The sequence below is a fragment of the Gorilla gorilla genome, chromosome 12, assembly GCF_029281585.2.
Source record: "Gorilla gorilla gorilla isolate KB3781 chromosome 12, NHGRI_mGorGor1-v2.1_pri, whole genome shotgun sequence".
In the NCBI taxonomy this organism is placed as follows: domain Eukaryota; kingdom Metazoa; phylum Chordata; class Mammalia; order Primates; family Hominidae; genus Gorilla; species Gorilla gorilla.
Genome location: NC_073236.2, coordinates 130,431,168 through 130,449,979, shown reverse-complemented (window position 1 = coordinate 130,449,979; position 18,812 = coordinate 130,431,168). Strand labels below are relative to the sequence as shown.

Here is an 18,812-nt window from a genome sequence, read left to right as displayed (position 1 = left end):
TCTTACCAGTGCAGCCCTTACCAGCCCCCAGCCCAGCTCCTGCAGCCGGCACTCTCCAAGCAGCCCAGCCCTCCTGGGCCTTTCCTGCCCCTCTGCCTCTGTTCAAGGTGTCCTCTAGAACATCCTCCCTGGCGCCTCAGAAGATTTCGGTTACCACTGAAGGCTCCTTCTTCCCACTGCACCTTGTCCTCTGCTGGGTAGAGCAGCACACCAGTAACCTGCAAGGCTCATCAACATATACCCTAAACCCTGGGGCTGGCCCAAGTGGGGTCAATACTTAATGGCATTTCGAAACTGTCTAGATGAGTGGAGCAGAACTTACCCAAGGGCCAGCACTTGGGTTTACCAACTGCCACCTCTATTTCTTCTCTTCAATAGGTTGCAAACTAAATCGCCTGAACTCTGTTGTTGGTGAATATGCCAATGCGTGTTTACAAGTGGCCCAAGACTGTGGGACTGACGTACTTGACCTGTGGACCCTGATGCAGGACAGCCAGGTACGGTGGCTTGATCAGTCCTCTCGGGGTAAATAGGATCACACAGAAGTAAACCAGGTGTGTGTGCAGCAGCTTTCCCTAGATAGGCCCTGCTTAGCTAAGACAGTCATCCCTTTAGCCAATGAAAACAAACAGGCTTGGGGGAGGGGAGGAATGGAGGTTCCAGGATGACTCACAAGCCCAGCAGCTTAATTCCGCCAGGCTCCTTGGCTAGGAGTTAGTGCACAGTGACATCAATGAGCAACACATGGTTCATATTTATGAACGTCCAGGCCAAGTTCTTCTTTCATACGGAGAATGGCAGAAAGCTAAAACTTGTTAATAGGTAAAACAATGAATTTAAATACAGTATTGGCTAATAAAACTGTTTGAGATATGTAGTTCTAATTAAGTTACTTTGTTTTAAAGCCTGAAAGCACAAATATAAAAGGTAAAAAGCAGGTCCCATAGAATGGTGCACTGACTCAGGAGACAGCTGGTTTCTTACACAGTCACACATACACTTAGGGAGGACCTGGCAGTCCACTCCTGGGTTATCTTCCCTAGAGAAATGAAAACTATGCTCACACAGAACCTGGGTGTAACTGCTGACAGCAGCATTATTCCTACCTGCTGGAAACACGCCAGTGTCCTTCTGTGATGAGTAGGGAAACCGGTGTGTCCGTGGAATGGGATACTACTCGGCAATAAAGAGGAAGAACTGACAAGCGCAGCAACGTGGGTGACTCTCGAGGCGCTTCACTGAGGGAAGGAAGCTGGTCTCTGAAGGTTACTTACTACATGAGTCCATCTGTTTTGGTATCTCAAAAAGGCAAGACTTGGGCTGGGTGTGGTGGCTCACACCTGTAATCCCATCACTTTGGGAGGCCAAGGCGGGTGGATCACCTGAGTTCAGGAGTTCAAGACCAGCCTGGCCAACGTGGCGAAACCCTGTCTCTACTAAAAATACAAAAATTAGCTGGGCATGGTGGAGGGCGCCTGTAATCCCAGCTACCCAGGAGGCTGAGGTGTGAGAATCGCTTGAACCCGGGAGGCAGAGGTCACACCACTGCACTCTGGTCTGGAGGATACAGGGAGACTGTCTCACCCTCCCCACCCCCCAAAAAAAGGCAAGACTGCAGTAACAGAACAGGTCCGTGGTGGCCAGAGGTTAGGGGGAGGAAAGGTATGGCTAAATTCAGGTTCCACACAGATACTGGTGAAGAGGGGCAGACAGGCACTGGTCTTTTTTAATTTTTCTGTGACCTTGTGCTACTCTTTTGTAAAGAGCTTGTTCAGCTGGGCACATTAAAGACTATTTCATTGCTATGCTGGGATCCAGAGAGAAAGCTTGGACGGGACTGATGATATTTGAAGTACTCAAGGGAAGGAAGGATCCAGTGTGTGGGAAGCTCTTTGGACAAACGGGAAGACTCACAGCCTCACCGGTTTCCTCTATTCCTAGCTGTTAGGTTTAGGCTACTTGGACAAAGCAACATAGAAAACAGCCAAGAAACTAACCCAAGTGCCAACTTTTTCCTCTCCCCTAAATATTAATCCATACCAATCGTTCCAATGACCTACACATTTATTATCCATCTGTAATAGGGAAAATGGTCACCAGTGGGAAAGTCATACTACCACGTGGATGCCGAGTCACCAGTCACCTTTGGAGGCCCTGAGAGCCTAAGCAGATCTGGACCCTAGGCCTCTAGTCTTCCTCTGAAACCCTGAGTGTACTGGAACCTTCCAGAATTCCCAGATCAAGAGGGGCCTTGGCAGCTTGAGTGCCAAAAGGGTCAACATCTAGAGTTCTGTTGTCTAGGAAAGGAAACTGCAAACTATTGGGCTAGTTTTGCTCACATGTCTTTTTCAATTTAATACAAAACTGAGAGGGTCGTCCTTAGAGATCATCTCATCTCAAACTGCCTAGATGAGAAAACCAAGGCCGAGGAAGAAGTGCTACTATTTATATGATAGCATCTAAATTTCTGGTCTATTAAAAGTCACATAAGGCCGGGCGCGGTGGCTCATGCCTATCATTCCCAACACTTTGGGAGGCTGAGGCAGGTGGATCACCTGAGGTCAGGAGTTCGAGACCAGCCTGGCCAACATGGTGAAACCCCATCTCTACTTAAAAATACAAAAATTAGCCAGGCGTGGTGGTAATCACCTGTAATCCCAGCTACTTGGGAGGCTGAGGCAGGAGAATCACCTGAACCCGGGAGGCAGAGGTTGAATTAGGCCAAGACTGTGCCATTGTTCTCTAGCCTGGGCAACAAGAGTGAGACTCCAGCTCAAAAAAAAAAAAAAAAAAAAAAGTCACATAAGCTAGTTGGCCACCCAGATTCTAACAGAGCTCTTGGCTAGTGAGATTCTTCCCCAAGAAAGAAATGGCTGTATGGGTAAAATTCTTATGGTTCAGGGCCTGGTATGGCTGCTCATGCCTGTGATCCCAATACTTTGTGAGGCCGAGGTGGAAGTATTGCTTGAGCCTAGGAGTTCAAAACCAGCCTGGGCAACATAATGAGACACCCATCTCTACAAAAAGCACAAAAATTAGCCAGGTAGCCAGGTATGGTGGCACGTGCCTGTAGTCTCAGCTGCTCAGGGGGCTGAGGTTAGAAAGATCGCTTGAGCCCAGGAGGTTGAGGCTGCAGTGAGCCATGATCATGTCACTGCACTCCAGCCTGGGCAGCAAAGCAAGACCTTGTCTCCAAAAATACGTGTATCTTTTTAAATATATACTCTTGAGTTCAGGGCAGTGGGAGGGAGACTGGACTCCTGTGTCCCAGCAATTACTATTCTAGGTTAGATGGTAGAAGTTCTTTCTACCTAAAAACCTGCCTAGAGTCAAAAACAATATTGACTCATGGGGCCCCTGAACACTCCTAATACCAAATTTTTCATTTTTGCTGATTACGTTAATAGGCCATATTTACCTGTTAAGGTTCTTTCAAATAACCTGAGAATCATGTCATATGACTCAGAAGACCTGGAATGAGGTCCCAGCTCACTTAATGGTGAGTGACTTTCATGAAATTCAATTCTATAATATGGAGACAGCACTACAGCACTAGTCAGGGTTCTCTGTGTGTTCAAACACCTACGTAAATAGCACATCAGTGCTACTGTAGTCCAAGACACCTCTGGTCAGATGCCTACAATGAAAGGGGCTGGTGATCTTTCTGTCGCAGGGCCACAAATGAGAGAATGGTACACACTGGCATTTAGAAAAGTTATACCCTCCCTCCCCGGCCTTTTTGTGTGTGTGTGTGTGTGTGCTGTGGGGGGAGACAGTCTGTCACCCAGGCTGGAACTCAGTGGTGCAATGATTGATAGCTCACTGTAGCCTCCAACTCCTGGGCTTAAGTGATCCTCCCATCTTCGCCTCCCAAGTAGGTGGGAATACAGGTGTTTGCCACCACACCCAGCTAATTTTTGTATTTTTAAAATTTTTTGTAGAGACAGGGTCTCAAACTCCTGTCTTCCAGTAATCCTCGGCCCCAAAGTGTTGGAATGACAGGGGTGAGCTACCACACGTGGCCAGTTACCCACCTTTAACCAATTTCTCTCCCTTCTAGGACTTCTCATCTTACTTATCAGATGGACTACATTTGTCTCCAAAGGGGAATGAATTTTTGTTCTCGCATCTCTGGCCTTTGATAGAGAAAAAGGTCTCTTCTCTACCTTTGCTGCTTCCTTACTGGCGGGATGTAGCAGAAGCAAAACCTGAATTAAGTCTGCTGGGAGATGGAGACCATTAGCCAATCACAGGAGACCCAAATCTGCTTGTTATCTACAGAACTCAAAGTTGTCAATACGTAGAGGTACGCTTTTTTCCTCAGGCTTAAACCTTTGCCACTGATATTAATAATAAAAGTATTAGATTTTTCAGGGAAGTTTTATATTTAGGTCCATTGTGTTTCGACAGTATTTATTAATGCAGATATCAGTGCTACAGCTATAAAATATACCCTGAGCAGCTTGTTAATTCTATAAATGACAAAGACTATTTTTTTAAAAAGTCACAATTTTATAAAAATGGTTTTCTTACATTCTTTTGAGAACGGTTTCACTCATACATACACCCACACACCCCACTCAACCTTGTATCAAATTCCAAAAGTGTAACTAAAGTATAAGAATATCATGACTAGTTAAAAGATAGCAAATACCATAAGGTACAAGTTCAAGTATTAGTATAACAAGTATCTGAGTAACAAATGTCCTTGGAAATGGGGGGGTAGGAGGAGATATGATTAGTCACAGGTTTGGTTAATTGCCCTCAAAGTTTACAAGTTAAAATGTTTTGGCTGGTGAGCGCATTTCAGTTCTTAGGGTAAAAAAGCTTTTAATGGCAATTTATAGAAATCAGAATCCAGGCTAATGATTTTTATCCTTCACACAGTAAATGCAGCCCATCCAGAATCCTGGAGCAATAAAGTAAGAAGTAATTCAAATATCTGCTTGTGGGTCAATAAAAAGGGTTTCTGAAGTATCAATTCTTGTGGGGACAGCCCCCAACCCTAAGGGCAGGTAGTAATTCTTGTGGGGACAGCCCCCAACCCTAAGGGCAGGTAGTATTCTGTCTCCTGGCTGGCTCATCACATTCAAAACAACCTGTTTTTGTTGTTGTTGTTGTTAAGAAATATCTCACCCTCTTATTCAATAGTGTTTGAAAACAGGCAATCTTTGTATTTCAAATATTCTAGGTTTTGTAGATAGTGAATTTTTTTTTTTTTTTTTTTTTTTTTTTTTTTTTTTTTGAGGCAGAGTCTCACTCTGTCACCCAGGCTGGAGTGTAGTGGCACAACCTCAGCCTCTCCAAGTGCTGGGATTGCAGGCATGAGCCACCACTCCCAGCCAATAGTGAATTTTCCAAGAGCATGTATCCCTATCAGTAACAAGGATACATGAAGATACTTATAAAATACAGAAAAACTGCCCAGCAAATCAGGGCCCTAAACAGTTGGTAGATTCCATAAATTCAACTGGCTACCGTGTATAGCCCTCACTGTAAGGTAGGTGGTTAGGTTTCTAGAGAACATTAGTCTTAGAATTATGAAGAGCCATATCAACCCAAATGATTTCTAAATTTAGATATATATTTTCCCTGCTACATAAAAACTCTGGGTAATAACTAGAAATAGACCCACAATTTAGAGACAATGTATAACTAGATTTATCTCCTTTGTTTTTAGTTGAAGGCAAAAAAAAAAACAAAACAAAACTATTCCAGTTGTCGTCACAAATAAATGCCAAATGCCTCATATTCAGCGGTTCATTACAGTGTATAAAAAAAAAACTGATCATTTCCCTAGTCAGTGCTGTTATCAATATAAAAGATTAATTTACAAAAATGTAAATATTCATAACCCAATCCAGCTGTATTTTCTGCTTTTGCACCACAGGTCAAAAGATATTTAAAAAACTAAAACCTGAAAGCCTCAAAATAAGCTAGAAATAAGCTAGATTCACCTTCACCTTACCTTTTCAAAAGGAGAAGGGCCAAACCACACAAGAACTGTTTACCTGCAGGATGTTCAAACACATGACCAGCATCTGCTAAGTCACTTCCCAGTCTTCACAAAATATAAGCTGTGATTGTAGGTCAAATCTATAAAAATATTTTGCACACTTAAGTCAGAAGAGCTGAGAACTAAATTAGCACTCTGTTTCTTTGCTGTCAACACGATTCTGACGCTGCAGTTTAAAGGAGGCAGCCTTTTCACTTCTGGTGACCGGATGGTCCGTGAGATCCTCAAATGACTTGGCGGCTGTGCTGCTATTTGGGAAGGGGTCCTTCTCAAACCCATCCTCGTCCATATGTGAGTCTGTGCTGGGGTCTTCCTGGATGGTGTCCATTCTCTGGTGGTCCAGTTTCGGAGCTGCTGGCGCCGAAGGGATCACAGGGGCAGGCTGCAGGCGGCCTGGAGTCTGGGGCGCAGGAAAGGGTTTGATAATGCGAACCGATGCAGAATCCATGCTGCTCAGCATTTCGACATTCTGCAAAGACATGGGTTCAATTGATAGGAATAAAAGATGAATCGGAGGTCCTCACAGCTCCACCCTCACCCATCAGACAGCCCCTTATTCTGTTGGCACTGTGTGATGCTAAAAGGTGCTAGGTGAGGCTCACTCAACCTAAGAAGTGACTAAAAAATACTAGGTTGGTGCAAAAGTAATTAATGCCATTACTTTTAATGGCAAAAACAGTAATTACTAGCTTTCAAGCATCCTGAAAACTTACCATTTGAAGACCCAAAAGAGGATTCAAACCTTTCAAGGTAAGATCCCAAGAGAGAAATTGAACTCAAAATATTAACTAAGTGTTGAATGGCTAAATCACTCCTTATGAAGCTTGGGAAGGGGACAGCACAGCTCTTTAAATCTCCATCCATGCAACTACTCGAAGTTCACCATCACTATTGTCAGAAGGGTAAACATTCCAACCTAGACCCTTCCTGCTGCAACATGACCTTCCATCAGCCAGTGAAAGCTCTTGCTGGGTCAGGTGAAGGTCTTTGCCTAACAGGGCCTCAGACCAGGCGAAGATTATGTTTCTTTCATATGGTATACTTACACTGGGGTGAAACAGAGACAGAGATTCATACTGTTTATCCAATTTCTTATCCTAGAAAGAAACAGCAAGAAGGTCATTCCCTACAAATACAATTCAATTAGTGAGTACTAGTTCATCACAGGCTATTCCTAACACTAACTGAAGAACTTAGAACCTGAGTTGTAGAAAGTGATAGCAGGCTCAACAGATGACAATCCATTTCTCACCCAAGCTTTAGTTATGCCACCAGTCTAGAAGTGTTTGCTTTGCACTCAAAGGAAATACATTTTGGCGTTAAGTACAGAAAGAGGCAAGGTTTAAGTGCTATGTTTTCTGAGAAATTTATCCCTCTGTGGGCAGGGGAATAATTAAGGCATCTTCCTGTGCATGAAATGACAAATGTCCCAGATGCTGGGTACACCAGGACCGCACTGACTGGAAGGGCAACTGGTAGGAAGACCCAGGTGGCTGGGCCTGCAGCCTTCTTCGCACTGCCCCGGCCCATGGCCTCACTCTCTTCTTAGCTATCTCCACAGTTTCTGTGGACCATGCTCTGCTGGAGGAACTGGGCCTCAATCCCTACATCCTACTTCTGCAGAAGGCTAACCACATGGCCATCTGCTGCCCCGTCCCTGCCTGTGGCTGAAGCATAATAGGTGACAGAGGGCAAGGACCAAGAATCCAGGACTAGGCTTCCTGTCTGGGTGCCATCAATGCATTCTATGACCAGAAACAAGCCACGGCCCTCCCTCCTATCAGAGGCTTTGCTCTGAAATCAAGGGTCGTGCCTTGTCCACATGTGCAACTTCCCTGTAAACAAAATAGGTTCCATCCTCCAATAGAAGCAATCGTGATGGATGCCACTGTCATCCAGAGACATCTGTCAAAGCTTCAAGCACGTCACCTTCAGCTTTCTTCAGCAGAAGTGCTCCCTAGAGATCTTCCTATACCCATCATGCTCACCACCCTGAGGAAGAGCTGCTCTGTGAGATGGCCCCTAGGCAGGAGAAGCCAGCAGGAAAGGAAAGGAAGGAGCAGTAGGAAAAACTCCTTTGTCATCAGAGTTGTGCTGGAATTTTTAAACGCTCATAGGAAGGCCACTATAAAAGAGTTTGGGAAAACAAGTCTGGAAGCCTGGGTGTGACTTTCTCATCTCTACAGCAGACAAATCCCCATTCCCCACAGATGCAAGTGAATGGATTTGTAAGAACATTTATGAAAAAGGGCCTCAAATTTATAAAGGACCAGGAGTTCCTTAGTCAAAGCCCAATTCAACTTGTAGCTGTTACTGATTCTGAATGAGAACAGAAAAGCCTGCTTACTCTTATTTTTTGGGGAAGATGTAAATACTCTATATGACAGCTGGGCCCCAGTCCCTACATCCTATTTGTGCAGAAGGCTGAAGACATAGCCATCTGCTGCCAATAATCTACATGATATATGGGGAACATCTGAAATGCCGATGTTTGATATTTGCTCTATTGCAACAAAGTCAGCCTGAAAATGCCCTTAAATAAGGGCTTTACTCATCAAAGGACCTGGACAAATCCAGTTAAACAGTCTCCTATGCTTAAAAGTATAAAATTCCTAAGAAACTTATATATTAAAACATCAACACACAAAAATAGTTTTTTTTTTAAAAGACCATTAGTTAAGCTTTCTACAAGACATGTTCCCCTAGGAATAACAACAAAAAAAGCTATTGGAAATATCAGGCCAAATTTTGCTAAGAACAAGTTTTACCTTTTCCAGAGATTACATGGTTGGAGTTGATCAAAATTTAAATAAAATATTTAATTACTTAAAAGTTGATGACTTACCACACAATGGACAAGAATGCTGAAAGGAATCCAAAATATCAAGGAGAAAACCAGGACAGACCCAACGATGTTGTCTGCTAAAAACTTTCCTGTGAACAATTCCAAACAGTGAATGTCTTGACCAAGTACTTCACAAATCTAAAGCGAAACGCTCTTAGGATATTACCATTGTGTCAAATGCCAGAGCTGCTGGCTAGACATACTACCGAGAGCAGAATGTCTGTGCTGCCTGTATTACACCACACCATCTCTCCATACCAAGTGCTTTTAAAGAAATAGCCCTCATACTGGCTGACAGGAAGAGATTGCAGAATATTCAACATGCTACCTGGAGTAGCTGTGTCAACAGATTAATATGGAATGCTACCTGGAGTAGCTGTGTCAACAGATTAATATGGAATGCTACTACTAGTAAATGCTTAAGAAGACAAAGTTTTTGTTACCTGGATATTATTTTTGTGATTAAATTATGGACTCGTGACAACATGATATACCCTGCTTCTGCAAAATATGAGGCTCACTTTTACATCAAGCAGGATTCAGTATATAGCATTCAGTCAAATAAACACTCTTACATCAATCAGGATTCAGTCTATAGCATTAAACTATGCTTATGCTAATCACATGTATATTTTTGGTTAAAGAAGGAAGCCAGTATTTTGACTTTATTTCCCTTGTCAGAAAATCTGTGCATCCAAGCTCCATGGGGACAGACTATGAGTTCATTTTATTCTAGCCAACAAAGTTGTTTCATAACTAAAGCTGTGAATAGTTCCACCTTCTACTGCAGAATTAGAGCACATCACTCTGAAAGCACACTTTTCTAATGTCATCACAGAAATCGACTCAGCTCTCAGTAAGTAATCTGGGGAAATCACCTACCAAAAGTATTGATGCTCAGCTGGTCAATGAAATCCCAAAATCGTTCAATTACATCCTGTACTCGTTTCTCACATTTGCCCTATGAAGAAAAAACATACATACAGCATCATTCCCAAACACAATGTATTCAGAAGCAATGTAGCTTTATAAAAATAACTGACATGTAAAAGGCTTCATTAAAATCAAACGTTTTCCCATCTTTGACACAAGGCAATAACTTCCGCGTAATGAGTACCCAAGAAAGTAGGACATCTGTCATTAACACTTTCATAATTACTCCATTTTTACAAGTGATTTAGAATTACCAGGAGACAAAAATCAAGAAAACCAGTTTGCTAAAGATGAGGCATTCCAGTAAGGACTCTACACATACACAGTGGACAGTGAACAACACAGCCAGACTCCCTGTGAAGCCTCTTAAACCTTAAAACCCTCTCCCATCATTCTGCATGAGAAAAATTATGCTTCTCTAGAGAACAAAAGGGTCTGGCTTAAGTAAGTCAAGCAGCCTTCTAGGTCTTTCCTACTCATTCAGCACCTGTTTCAAAATCACACCCTGAATAATTTTGCAATCTTAGTCAGTTCTGTAAGTAATCTAGGAAAACATAATTAGGACCCACTGCCTGAAACCAACCAACTTTACCATAAAGTCCCCACCCCAGTCCTTCTCAGTCTCTGGGCTCAAAGCCTCCCACCATGGAAGGAAACTACAGGCAGGGACCTGAAAGCACTCCGTCTTCTCCTCCTAAGTAATACCGGTAGATAACAATGGGCCAGAAGGATGTAGCCCCACTTGTGTTTTGATTTCTTTTCATCTGCAAAATTAAGTACTTACAAAATAAAAACTTCCTATCTGGCTGTTACAGAAAAAGCTGTACATAAATACTCACATTCATGTCACAAAATCCTACTGTACAGGGCTTTCCTTTCCTCAAAAATAAGTTCTTTTGTTCAGCATCGACGTAGGGCACACAGCGGCCGGAAAGGTCCCTGCAGCACACCTTGCAGGAGTTGTCAGTTTCTGGAACAGAGAACACGCATTGACAGCTGGATTGTTCTGAGACCTGCCTCTCCTCCTGCCTCCTCTTTCCTCCCTGACCATGCTCCCAAAGAGGTAAGAAATCACATTTTTTATTTAAATAGCTAATACCATCCATACCCCCCACCAAGGAGTAGTTTCTGAGGTCACACTCCTCAGCCCTCAGTGACAGAGGCCACAAGGTTTAAAAAAAAATGCAGAGAAAAATCCGTTCTAGATTAAAGGCCTCTCTTAAAAGTCTAACTGTTCTCTCCACTTCAAGCCCCTCACAATGCTCTTCTAAATGCTTCCCTTTGTCCCAACTTTCTGGTTACCCTGCTGACTTCAATCCTTGGTTTTTCAGTCTAAAGTGTGCCCCTCAGGGCCCACACTGGCTCCCTGAAAGCGAGAGCAGCTGGGACACAACTGTCCACCCTTGGGTGGGGAGCTCAGTGACCCCAGGAGCATGAGCCCTGCAGCCAAAGCTCCACAACTCCTCCCAAGAACAGCTCTGACAGGTCACAGGATAAAACACCGGGCATCTGTGAGCCATGTGGGCATACATAGGAATGGCAGAAATGCCAGAAAATTAAACCATACTTAGGAGAAAAAGAAATCAACTAGAACACAAAAACAAGCAAAAAGAAACCTTTTCAGAAAAGGCCGGGAGCAGTGGCTCTCGCTTGTAATTCCAGCACTTTGGGAGGCCAAGGCGGACAGATCACTTGAGGCCAGGAGTTCGAGAACAGCCTGGTCAACATGGCAAAACCCCATCCCTACTAAAAATAAAAAAAATTCGCCAGGTGTGGTGGTGCTTGCCTGTAGTCCCAGCTACTCAGGAGGCTGAGGCACGAGAATCACTTGAACCCGGGAGGCGGAGGCTGCAGTGACCTGAGATCGCGCCACTGCACTCCAGCCTGGGAGAGAGTGAGACTCCATCTCAAAAACAAAAAAGAAAACCTTTTCATCATTCACTAATTTATAAAATATTTCTTGGACTTTTACTGTGTCGGGCTCTGTCCTTCCAGAGCACCCCAAGCCTCTTGCCATTCAATAAAACAAATTGTTTTATTTGGCATCTACTATGTGTTACCTTTTTTTTTTTTTTTTTTTTTTTAAGAGATGAGGTTTCACAGTGTTGCCCAGGCTGGTCTCAAACAACTCCTGAGCTCAAGTGATCCACCCACCTTGGCCTCCCAAAGTGCTGGGATTATAGATGTGAGACACTGCCCTCAACCTATCTCCTTTACCTACACATTATTGAACTTGGAAGAGTTCCTCACTCCACTGTATGGATGGTGAGCTTCCAACCCAGTGATTTTATTTAACTACCGGGTTGTCTTTTATTTATTTTATTTTTTACTTATTTATTTATTTGAAATGGAGTCTCGCTCTGTTGCCCAGGCTAGAGTGTAGCGGCGCAATCTCAGCTCACAGCAACCTCCGCCCCCTGGGTTCAAGCAATTCTCCTGCCTCAGCCTCCCTAGCAGCTGGGATTACAGGTGTACGCTACCACGCCCGGCTAATTTTTTTTATTTTTAGTAGAGACAGCGTTTTGCCATGTTGACCAAGCTGCTCTCAAACTCCTGACCTCAAGTGATCTGCCCACCTCGGCCTCCCAAAGTGATGGGATTACAGGTGTGAGTCACCACACCTGGCTCTTTGTCTATTTTGAAAGCAAGAGAACTCCCTCATTGACTCCCATGGTTTAAGTGGGGTGGGAAGCAGAGTCCAGCCAGTCCCTGACCAGTCCATGAGGATGCCCTCAAACCCAGGGGTTCCAAAATAGCACAGAAACCTAAGGAAAACTGACAGGCCAGCAGGAGAGAGGCTCCTGCCCCAGGCTGCTCTAAGAGATCAGAGGGGAGCGGACCCAGCCTTCTTGATAACTGCAAAAATCCTCATCTAGTGGGGTTAGGTCCTGGAATCAGCTCTCTCTGGTGGAGTTGTTGCAGGAGTATCCTAGTTCCATGCCAATGTAATGTAGATAGCTATTGCTGCTTTCGTGGTTTGTATGATATGGAGCAGAGGAAGGCTAGGACACACCTCTACCTACCCACCCACTCACCCCCAACAAAATTCCCTCCTCTCCCACCTCAAAGCCTGCCATATGGCCTGAAACTGCAGCAAGAAGAAACACCAACAGGATAGGTCTCCCAGGTATGGTGGATCTGCATGCAGAGATGCCTGTCTCCAGACACCACCCTGCCCTTCCCCCTCCCCTCATCCTCGGCTTGGATCTCACCACTGCTGTCATTAGCACGACCTCCAAATGGAGGAAGGGAGCCTGGCAGACAAAGGCCATGTTTTCTCCTGCTGCTGGACTGGGCATAAAACTGCTCACCATTACACGCACAGGACTCCAGCTGCTGTTCCCTCTCGCAGAAAGGGATGCATTTCCCATCCTTACACTTGCCAAGATCCAAGCAAACAGTGTCATCTTCAGCATTTCCCGGAGGCGGGCACTCACTGCTATTACCTGGAAGCAAACACCAGTCATAACAAAAAGAATGAGTCACAGGTCCACCAGTTCTACAGGTGCATAATACGCTGTTTCTCATACAAGTGAGCATCTTACCTTGCAAAAGCAAAAAGTGACCTACAGAGCTAGGACAAGAGCCTGCATCTCACCAGCAATCAGCATTTAAATGGGAGTGCCTGGCTATGTGCCAGGCTAGGCTGCATGAGTCCCTGGCCTCCCAAGCCCCAGTTAGAATGCATGGTCTCCACTTCTGCATCTCACAGTCATATATAAAAGAATATCCTATGTGCTATTACTTAGAATAAATTGCAAACTTTGTATGAAGGCTTGAAAGAACTCCACGGCCTTCCCTATCTGGCCCTGACTTCATCGCACACAACTCTCCCACAGCCCACGGCTTTGGCTATGACAACCTCCATTCAGTTCCTTCAATATTAACAGATACTATTCCTTCTACCTGGAATGCTGGTGTTTCCACTCTTTGGGGGCAATTAGCTGGCTTTTCTTATGGATTAAGTTTTGTCTCAAAGGTTTTCTGAGATATCCCTGAGGATGCTAAGTTGATGTGGCCTCCCCACTTCCATTATGCACTATCACACTCCTTCTCTCCTTCATTGCATATGTTTTGCAATTTATATATATATATATATATATGTATATTTAATGTTATTTTGTTTTCCCTCTACTAGACTGGTAAGCCCCATGACAGCAATGATCAAATCTATTAAGTTATCTCCAATCCCTATCATATTATAGGTATACTACAAATATTTCTTAAATAAATCAATTATTCTTTTTATTTTTCTTTTGAGACAGGGTCTCAGTCTGTCACCCAGGCTGGAAGGCAGGGGTGTGATCATAGCTTACTGCAGCCTCAAACTCCTAGGTTCAGGCAATCCTCCTGCCTCAGCCTCACAAGTACCTAGGATTTCAGGCGTATGCCACCATACCTGGCTAATTTTCTTTCTTTTTTTTTGAGAGATGAGATCTCCCTGTGTTGCCCATGCTGGTGTCAAACTGCCGGGCTCAAGGGATCCTCCCACCTTGGCCTTCCAAATGCTGGAATGATAGGCATGAGCCACTGTGCCCAGGCCAATAATGCCAAAGAAAACCCACCAAAGAAAGTTAAACTGGGAGAGACAGGATGGAATGAGTGAATCATTCTGGAAAATGAATAGCACAAGTAGCTAAAAGTCAACACAAATAGAGGAGGAGAAAAAAAACACTTTATGAAAGCAATGGACTATATATCCACAGCTCTGGACTGGCCTTTCAGTTGAAGAATGAAGCCAATCAAAAGAATTCTGACTTAGAGGGTTTCAGAGCAGTAACACAAAATGTACAGAAAATCTGGCCAGTTTCAAACAAAAGTGATGGTTTATTAAGTACCCAACAGATAACCAGGCACTTTGCCTCTGTTCTCATAAAACCTTTCATGAGCACTGGGCATTCATCGTATCAACAGTCATTTAACAAACTATTACTGAAAGTATGATGTCCAGTGAGCTCAGGGAAGGTTTATATTGTGGATCATTATTGTATTTTTGGTATATGATACTGCCCTGATACATTAAAAAAATGCTCAATAAATATCTGTTGAGCATCTGTTCTTAAAAGACTAAAGTCAGAGTATTAGACAGGTAGGAAAATAATTCTGAAAATGGTATCATCTATCTAGCATGGTCCCCAAAGTTTAGCATGCATGGAAATCACCTGACAGAAGGTTACACAGCACAGACTGCTGGCCTCCCTTCCCACATCTTTTGATGCAGTAGATCCAGGGAGGGGACTGACAATTTCCATTTCTAATAAGTTCCCAGGTGATGTTGCTGCTGCTGGTTGTGAAATGCTAATTGCTTTTTTTTTTTTTTTTTTTTTTTTTTTTTTTTTTTTTGAGGTTGTTGTTCTCTAGCTTTTCTTGCTAGAAAATACTGATTTCTTATCAGGAACTTATCCTCTGCTATCTACTATTTTGTATAAAATATCAAGGGAACAAAAAGCTGTTTGATAAGAACAAACATGTTTTCAAATTGTTTTACTTAACGTTTATTTAAAAGAAAGCATTTTTCTCAATCTATTTTATTATTACAGTGAAGATGAAACATTGAGCATAGCTAGCAAATGCTTCTTTAAAGCTTGATTTAGATATTCAGGTTCCTAACATTTGTTTTTTTGGTTTTTTTTTGAGACGGAGTCTTGCTCTGTTGCCCAGGCTGAGTGCAGTGGCGTGATCTCGGCTCACTGCAAGCTCCGCCTCCCGGGTTCACGCCATTCTCCTGCCTCAGCCTCCCAAGTAGCTGGGACTACAGGCGCCCGCCACCACGCCCGGCTAATTTTTTGTGTCTTTTCATAGACACAGGGTTTCACCGTGTTAACCAGGATGGTCTGGATCTCCTGACCTCGTGATCTGCCCACCTCAGCCTCCCAAAGTGCTAGGATTACAGGTGTGAGCCACCGTGCTGGGCCATCAGGTTCCTAACATTTGGCAAACTAATGTGATAGTGACAGATCCGAAAAGATAAAAACATGGGCAACATGTCATAATATGCACATGGAAAACCAAAGTCAAGCCAAAATAGGACACAACTTCATTCACTAGGTCCCTGAAGACCTCCAGCTTTCTGTTTGCATCCTTATCACAAAACCTAGGATAGTTACAATAAAGAAGATAATAACAAGTGTTGGTGAGGATATGGAGAAGCTGGGACCCTCATACAATGCTGCTGAGACTGTAAAATGGTGTAGCCATTTTGGAAAACAGTCTGACAGCTCCTCAAAAGATTAGGCATAGTTACCACATGACCCAGAAATTCTATTCCTGAATAATATCCAAAGGAATTGTCCACACAAAAACTCATACATAAATGTTCACAGCAGCATTATTTGTTATAGCAAAAAAGTGGAAGCAACCCAAATGTCTATCAACCAATGAATGAATAAACAAAATGTGGCATATCCATGCAATGGAATATTACCCAGCAATAAAAGTACATGAAGTACTGATACATGCTACAACATACATGAACCTTGAAAATGCTATGTTCAGTGAAAGAAGCCAGTCATACAATATGTGGTCACGAAACCATATTGTATAATTCCATTTATATGAAATGTTCAAAACAGACAACTCCATAAAGAATAGGGTGGTTAGTGGTTGCTCTGAGTTGTGAGGAATGGGGAGATTGGAGGATCATAGCTAAAGGATACAGGGTTTCTTTCTGGAGTAATGTAAATGTTCTAAAATTAATTGTGGTGATGACTGCATAAATCTGAATATACTAAAAATCATTAAACTGTATACTTTAAATGGGCAAACTGCATGAGTGTGAATTATGTATCAATAAAGCTATTACAAAATCAAACCAACCAACCAAGAGAGACAAATTTTGAAAAATATAAGAATGGGACAGATATATCAGAGGAACAAAAAAACTAGAATAGCAAACTGAATATTGCTTTTTGACAATTTAAGTCAAAAAACATCGCAAGGGTAAAAAAGGAACATTATATACTGGTAAGGAACAGCAGATAAAGATGTAGAGATATGTCCGTTTATATACCTAGTAATAACATAGCTTTGAAATTTTTAAAGCAACAATTGACCGAACAAAAGATACTGGACACCTGGAAAGGTTAGCTCCAGAAAGATTCAAGTCCTGAATGTAAAAGGACAACTTATGAAGCTAATAGAAGCAGCTGTGGAAAATATCTTTTTAACCATCCGCCATGGCTTTTCTGAACCATGTGTTTAAAAAATAAACACACACACACAACAAAATGATGGATTTGATTACATTAAAGATTTCTGTGCTGAGAATGGCAACAGACAGGAGATGTATGCAAACCAAATGGATGATTACATAAGAACTCCTCCAAATTCACAGTAGTGAAATAACATGAAACCCAATTTTTAAAAAATGAACCAAATATATGAACTGGCTATTCACAGGAGAAATCTGAATAGCTGAAAAATATAAAGAGATGCTCAAGAAAAATGTAAGTAAGTGCATTAGGACAAGGGCTGTTAAAAAAAAAAAAAGTAAGAACAAGAGATTACTTTACACTTATCATGCTAATAGGACAGCAGGGTAATTCCAAGTGTTGGCCAGAACGTCAGGATAAGGAGTCCTCAGACACAGGCAACCTAGCAGTGGTGCTCTAGAGACCAGCATATCCTGCCTCTGTGACTACACAATGACACTCCTCAGTACCCAGAGAAACACACAGGTTCCTGAAGGGACGTAGGAGGATGTGATCTGTGTCCTATTTGGAATATCAAGGGGATGAAGGCAATGGAAGTAGCTACCACTTGGTGAATTGTAAGTAAAACACAGCCAATCATATAACTAAACAATATGTAGGTGTCCCCAACAGTGAAATACATATAGACACATATAGAAAAACTGGTTACCCTTCTAACTTGTATCCTGCTTCCCCCACACTATTCCAGTGCATAGATTCATGATAACATTCATTATCCCAAGATTGTCATTTTGATTGTTTCCAAAATTTTGCTATTAGGATGTAGCCATAAAAAACCTTGTTAAATTATCTGTAGCACAATACGGATACTTCTTTAAAACATGATACTGAATTTTTTAAAAGTAAATTTAAGGTAGAATATCATTTTGGCACATTAAAAACACATACATATACAAAATAACACTATATTATCTTTCAAGGATATACACATATCCAGGCAAATATTAACCACAGTAGAGTGGATGTCTGTGAGGAGAAAGAGGAGAGTGATGGAAATGAAAGAGAAATAGAAACAGGTCTTAAACCCACCAAAGCCAAGTGTCACAAACTAAGGAGTGCCAGAAACTCAACCCGGCATATGAGATTAAAAATAGGGTGTCTCTCATCTGAACAAAACATAATCTTGTTTTTCAAAGACACACACACACTTGACCCACAGCATTCCAAGGAAGCAACAAGAACACGAACCTGTGCAGTAGGACACGCCTTTGCAAGTAGCATTAATCGCCTCCTGGCACTTCTTCTGGGCAGTCTCAAACTGACAGTTTTTACAGCAAGGACTGTTCCTATCACTGGAGAAGAACAGCAGATAGGAACAGAGCAATTCAAATTACAGCCCCATATCAAATCAAACACTACAGTTACGTTACAGTGACCTGAAGATCACCGGGGAAGACCTCCTGGCTCCGTCACCCACTCCTACATCATCAGACATCTCCGCTGCTAGAGCTACCTGCACACACTTTGTCCCTTCCTAATGTGCGTGAGGTCGCATCAATGCCACGCTGTAGGAGAAAAGAATGGGAACACAGCAATCACCTGTGAAACATCTTGGTGCCCTTGGTTTTCATTCATTTAATGCATTAATTTAAAAAAGACAAGATGGGCTGGGCGAGGTGGCTCACACCTATAATCCCAACCCAACACTTTGGGAGGCCGAGGTGGGTGGATCACCTGAGGTCAGGAGGGTTCGAGATGAGCCTGGCCAACATGGTGAAACCCCATCTCTACTAAAAATACAAAAATTAGCTGGGCGTGGTGGTGTGCTCCTGTAATCCCAGTTACTTAGAAGGCTGAGGCAGGAGAA

At 42.8% G+C, this 18,812-nt stretch overlaps 2 protein-coding genes across 10 annotated transcripts in view; one reads left to right on the top strand and one right to left on the bottom strand.

The window, feature by feature from the left end:
- IAH1 (isoamyl acetate hydrolyzing esterase 1 (putative)) overlaps positions 1-18,812 on the top strand; it is a 42,761-nt gene that overhangs the window by 9,614 nt on the left and 14,335 nt on the right. For 5 of the 6 annotated variants that reach the window (XM_063696071.1, XM_063696070.1, XM_004028815.4 and 2 more), the window contains 2 exons: positions 379-497; positions 4,061-4,378. In XM_063696071.1, the coding sequence (XP_063552141.1) occupies positions 379-497; positions 4,061-4,243 (302 nt within the window). In that variant the 3' untranslated portion in view covers positions 4,244-4,378. Of the gene's footprint in view, positions 1-378; positions 498-4,060; positions 4,379-10,698; positions 17,563-18,812 lie in introns of those variants that run through there. The other variant, XR_010130064.1, reaches the window with a different exon arrangement.
- ADAM17 (ADAM metallopeptidase domain 17) overlaps positions 5,638-18,812 on the bottom strand; it is a 66,627-nt gene continuing 53,452 nt past the window's right edge. For all 4 annotated transcript variants that reach the window (XM_004028817.5, XM_063696068.1, XM_063696069.1 and 1 more), the window contains 7 exons: positions 18,194-18,297; positions 13,106-13,240; positions 10,634-10,764; positions 9,744-9,822; positions 8,862-8,950; positions 7,063-7,113; positions 5,638-6,485 (listed from right to left, as the gene is read on the bottom strand). In XM_004028817.5, the coding sequence (XP_004028866.4) occupies positions 6,144-6,485; positions 7,063-7,113; positions 8,862-8,950; positions 9,744-9,822; positions 10,634-10,764; positions 13,106-13,240; positions 18,194-18,297 (931 nt within the window). In that variant the 3' untranslated portion in view covers positions 5,638-6,143. The remainder of the gene's footprint in view (positions 6,486-7,062; positions 7,114-8,861; positions 8,951-9,743; positions 9,823-10,633; positions 10,765-13,105; positions 13,241-18,193; positions 18,298-18,812) is intronic.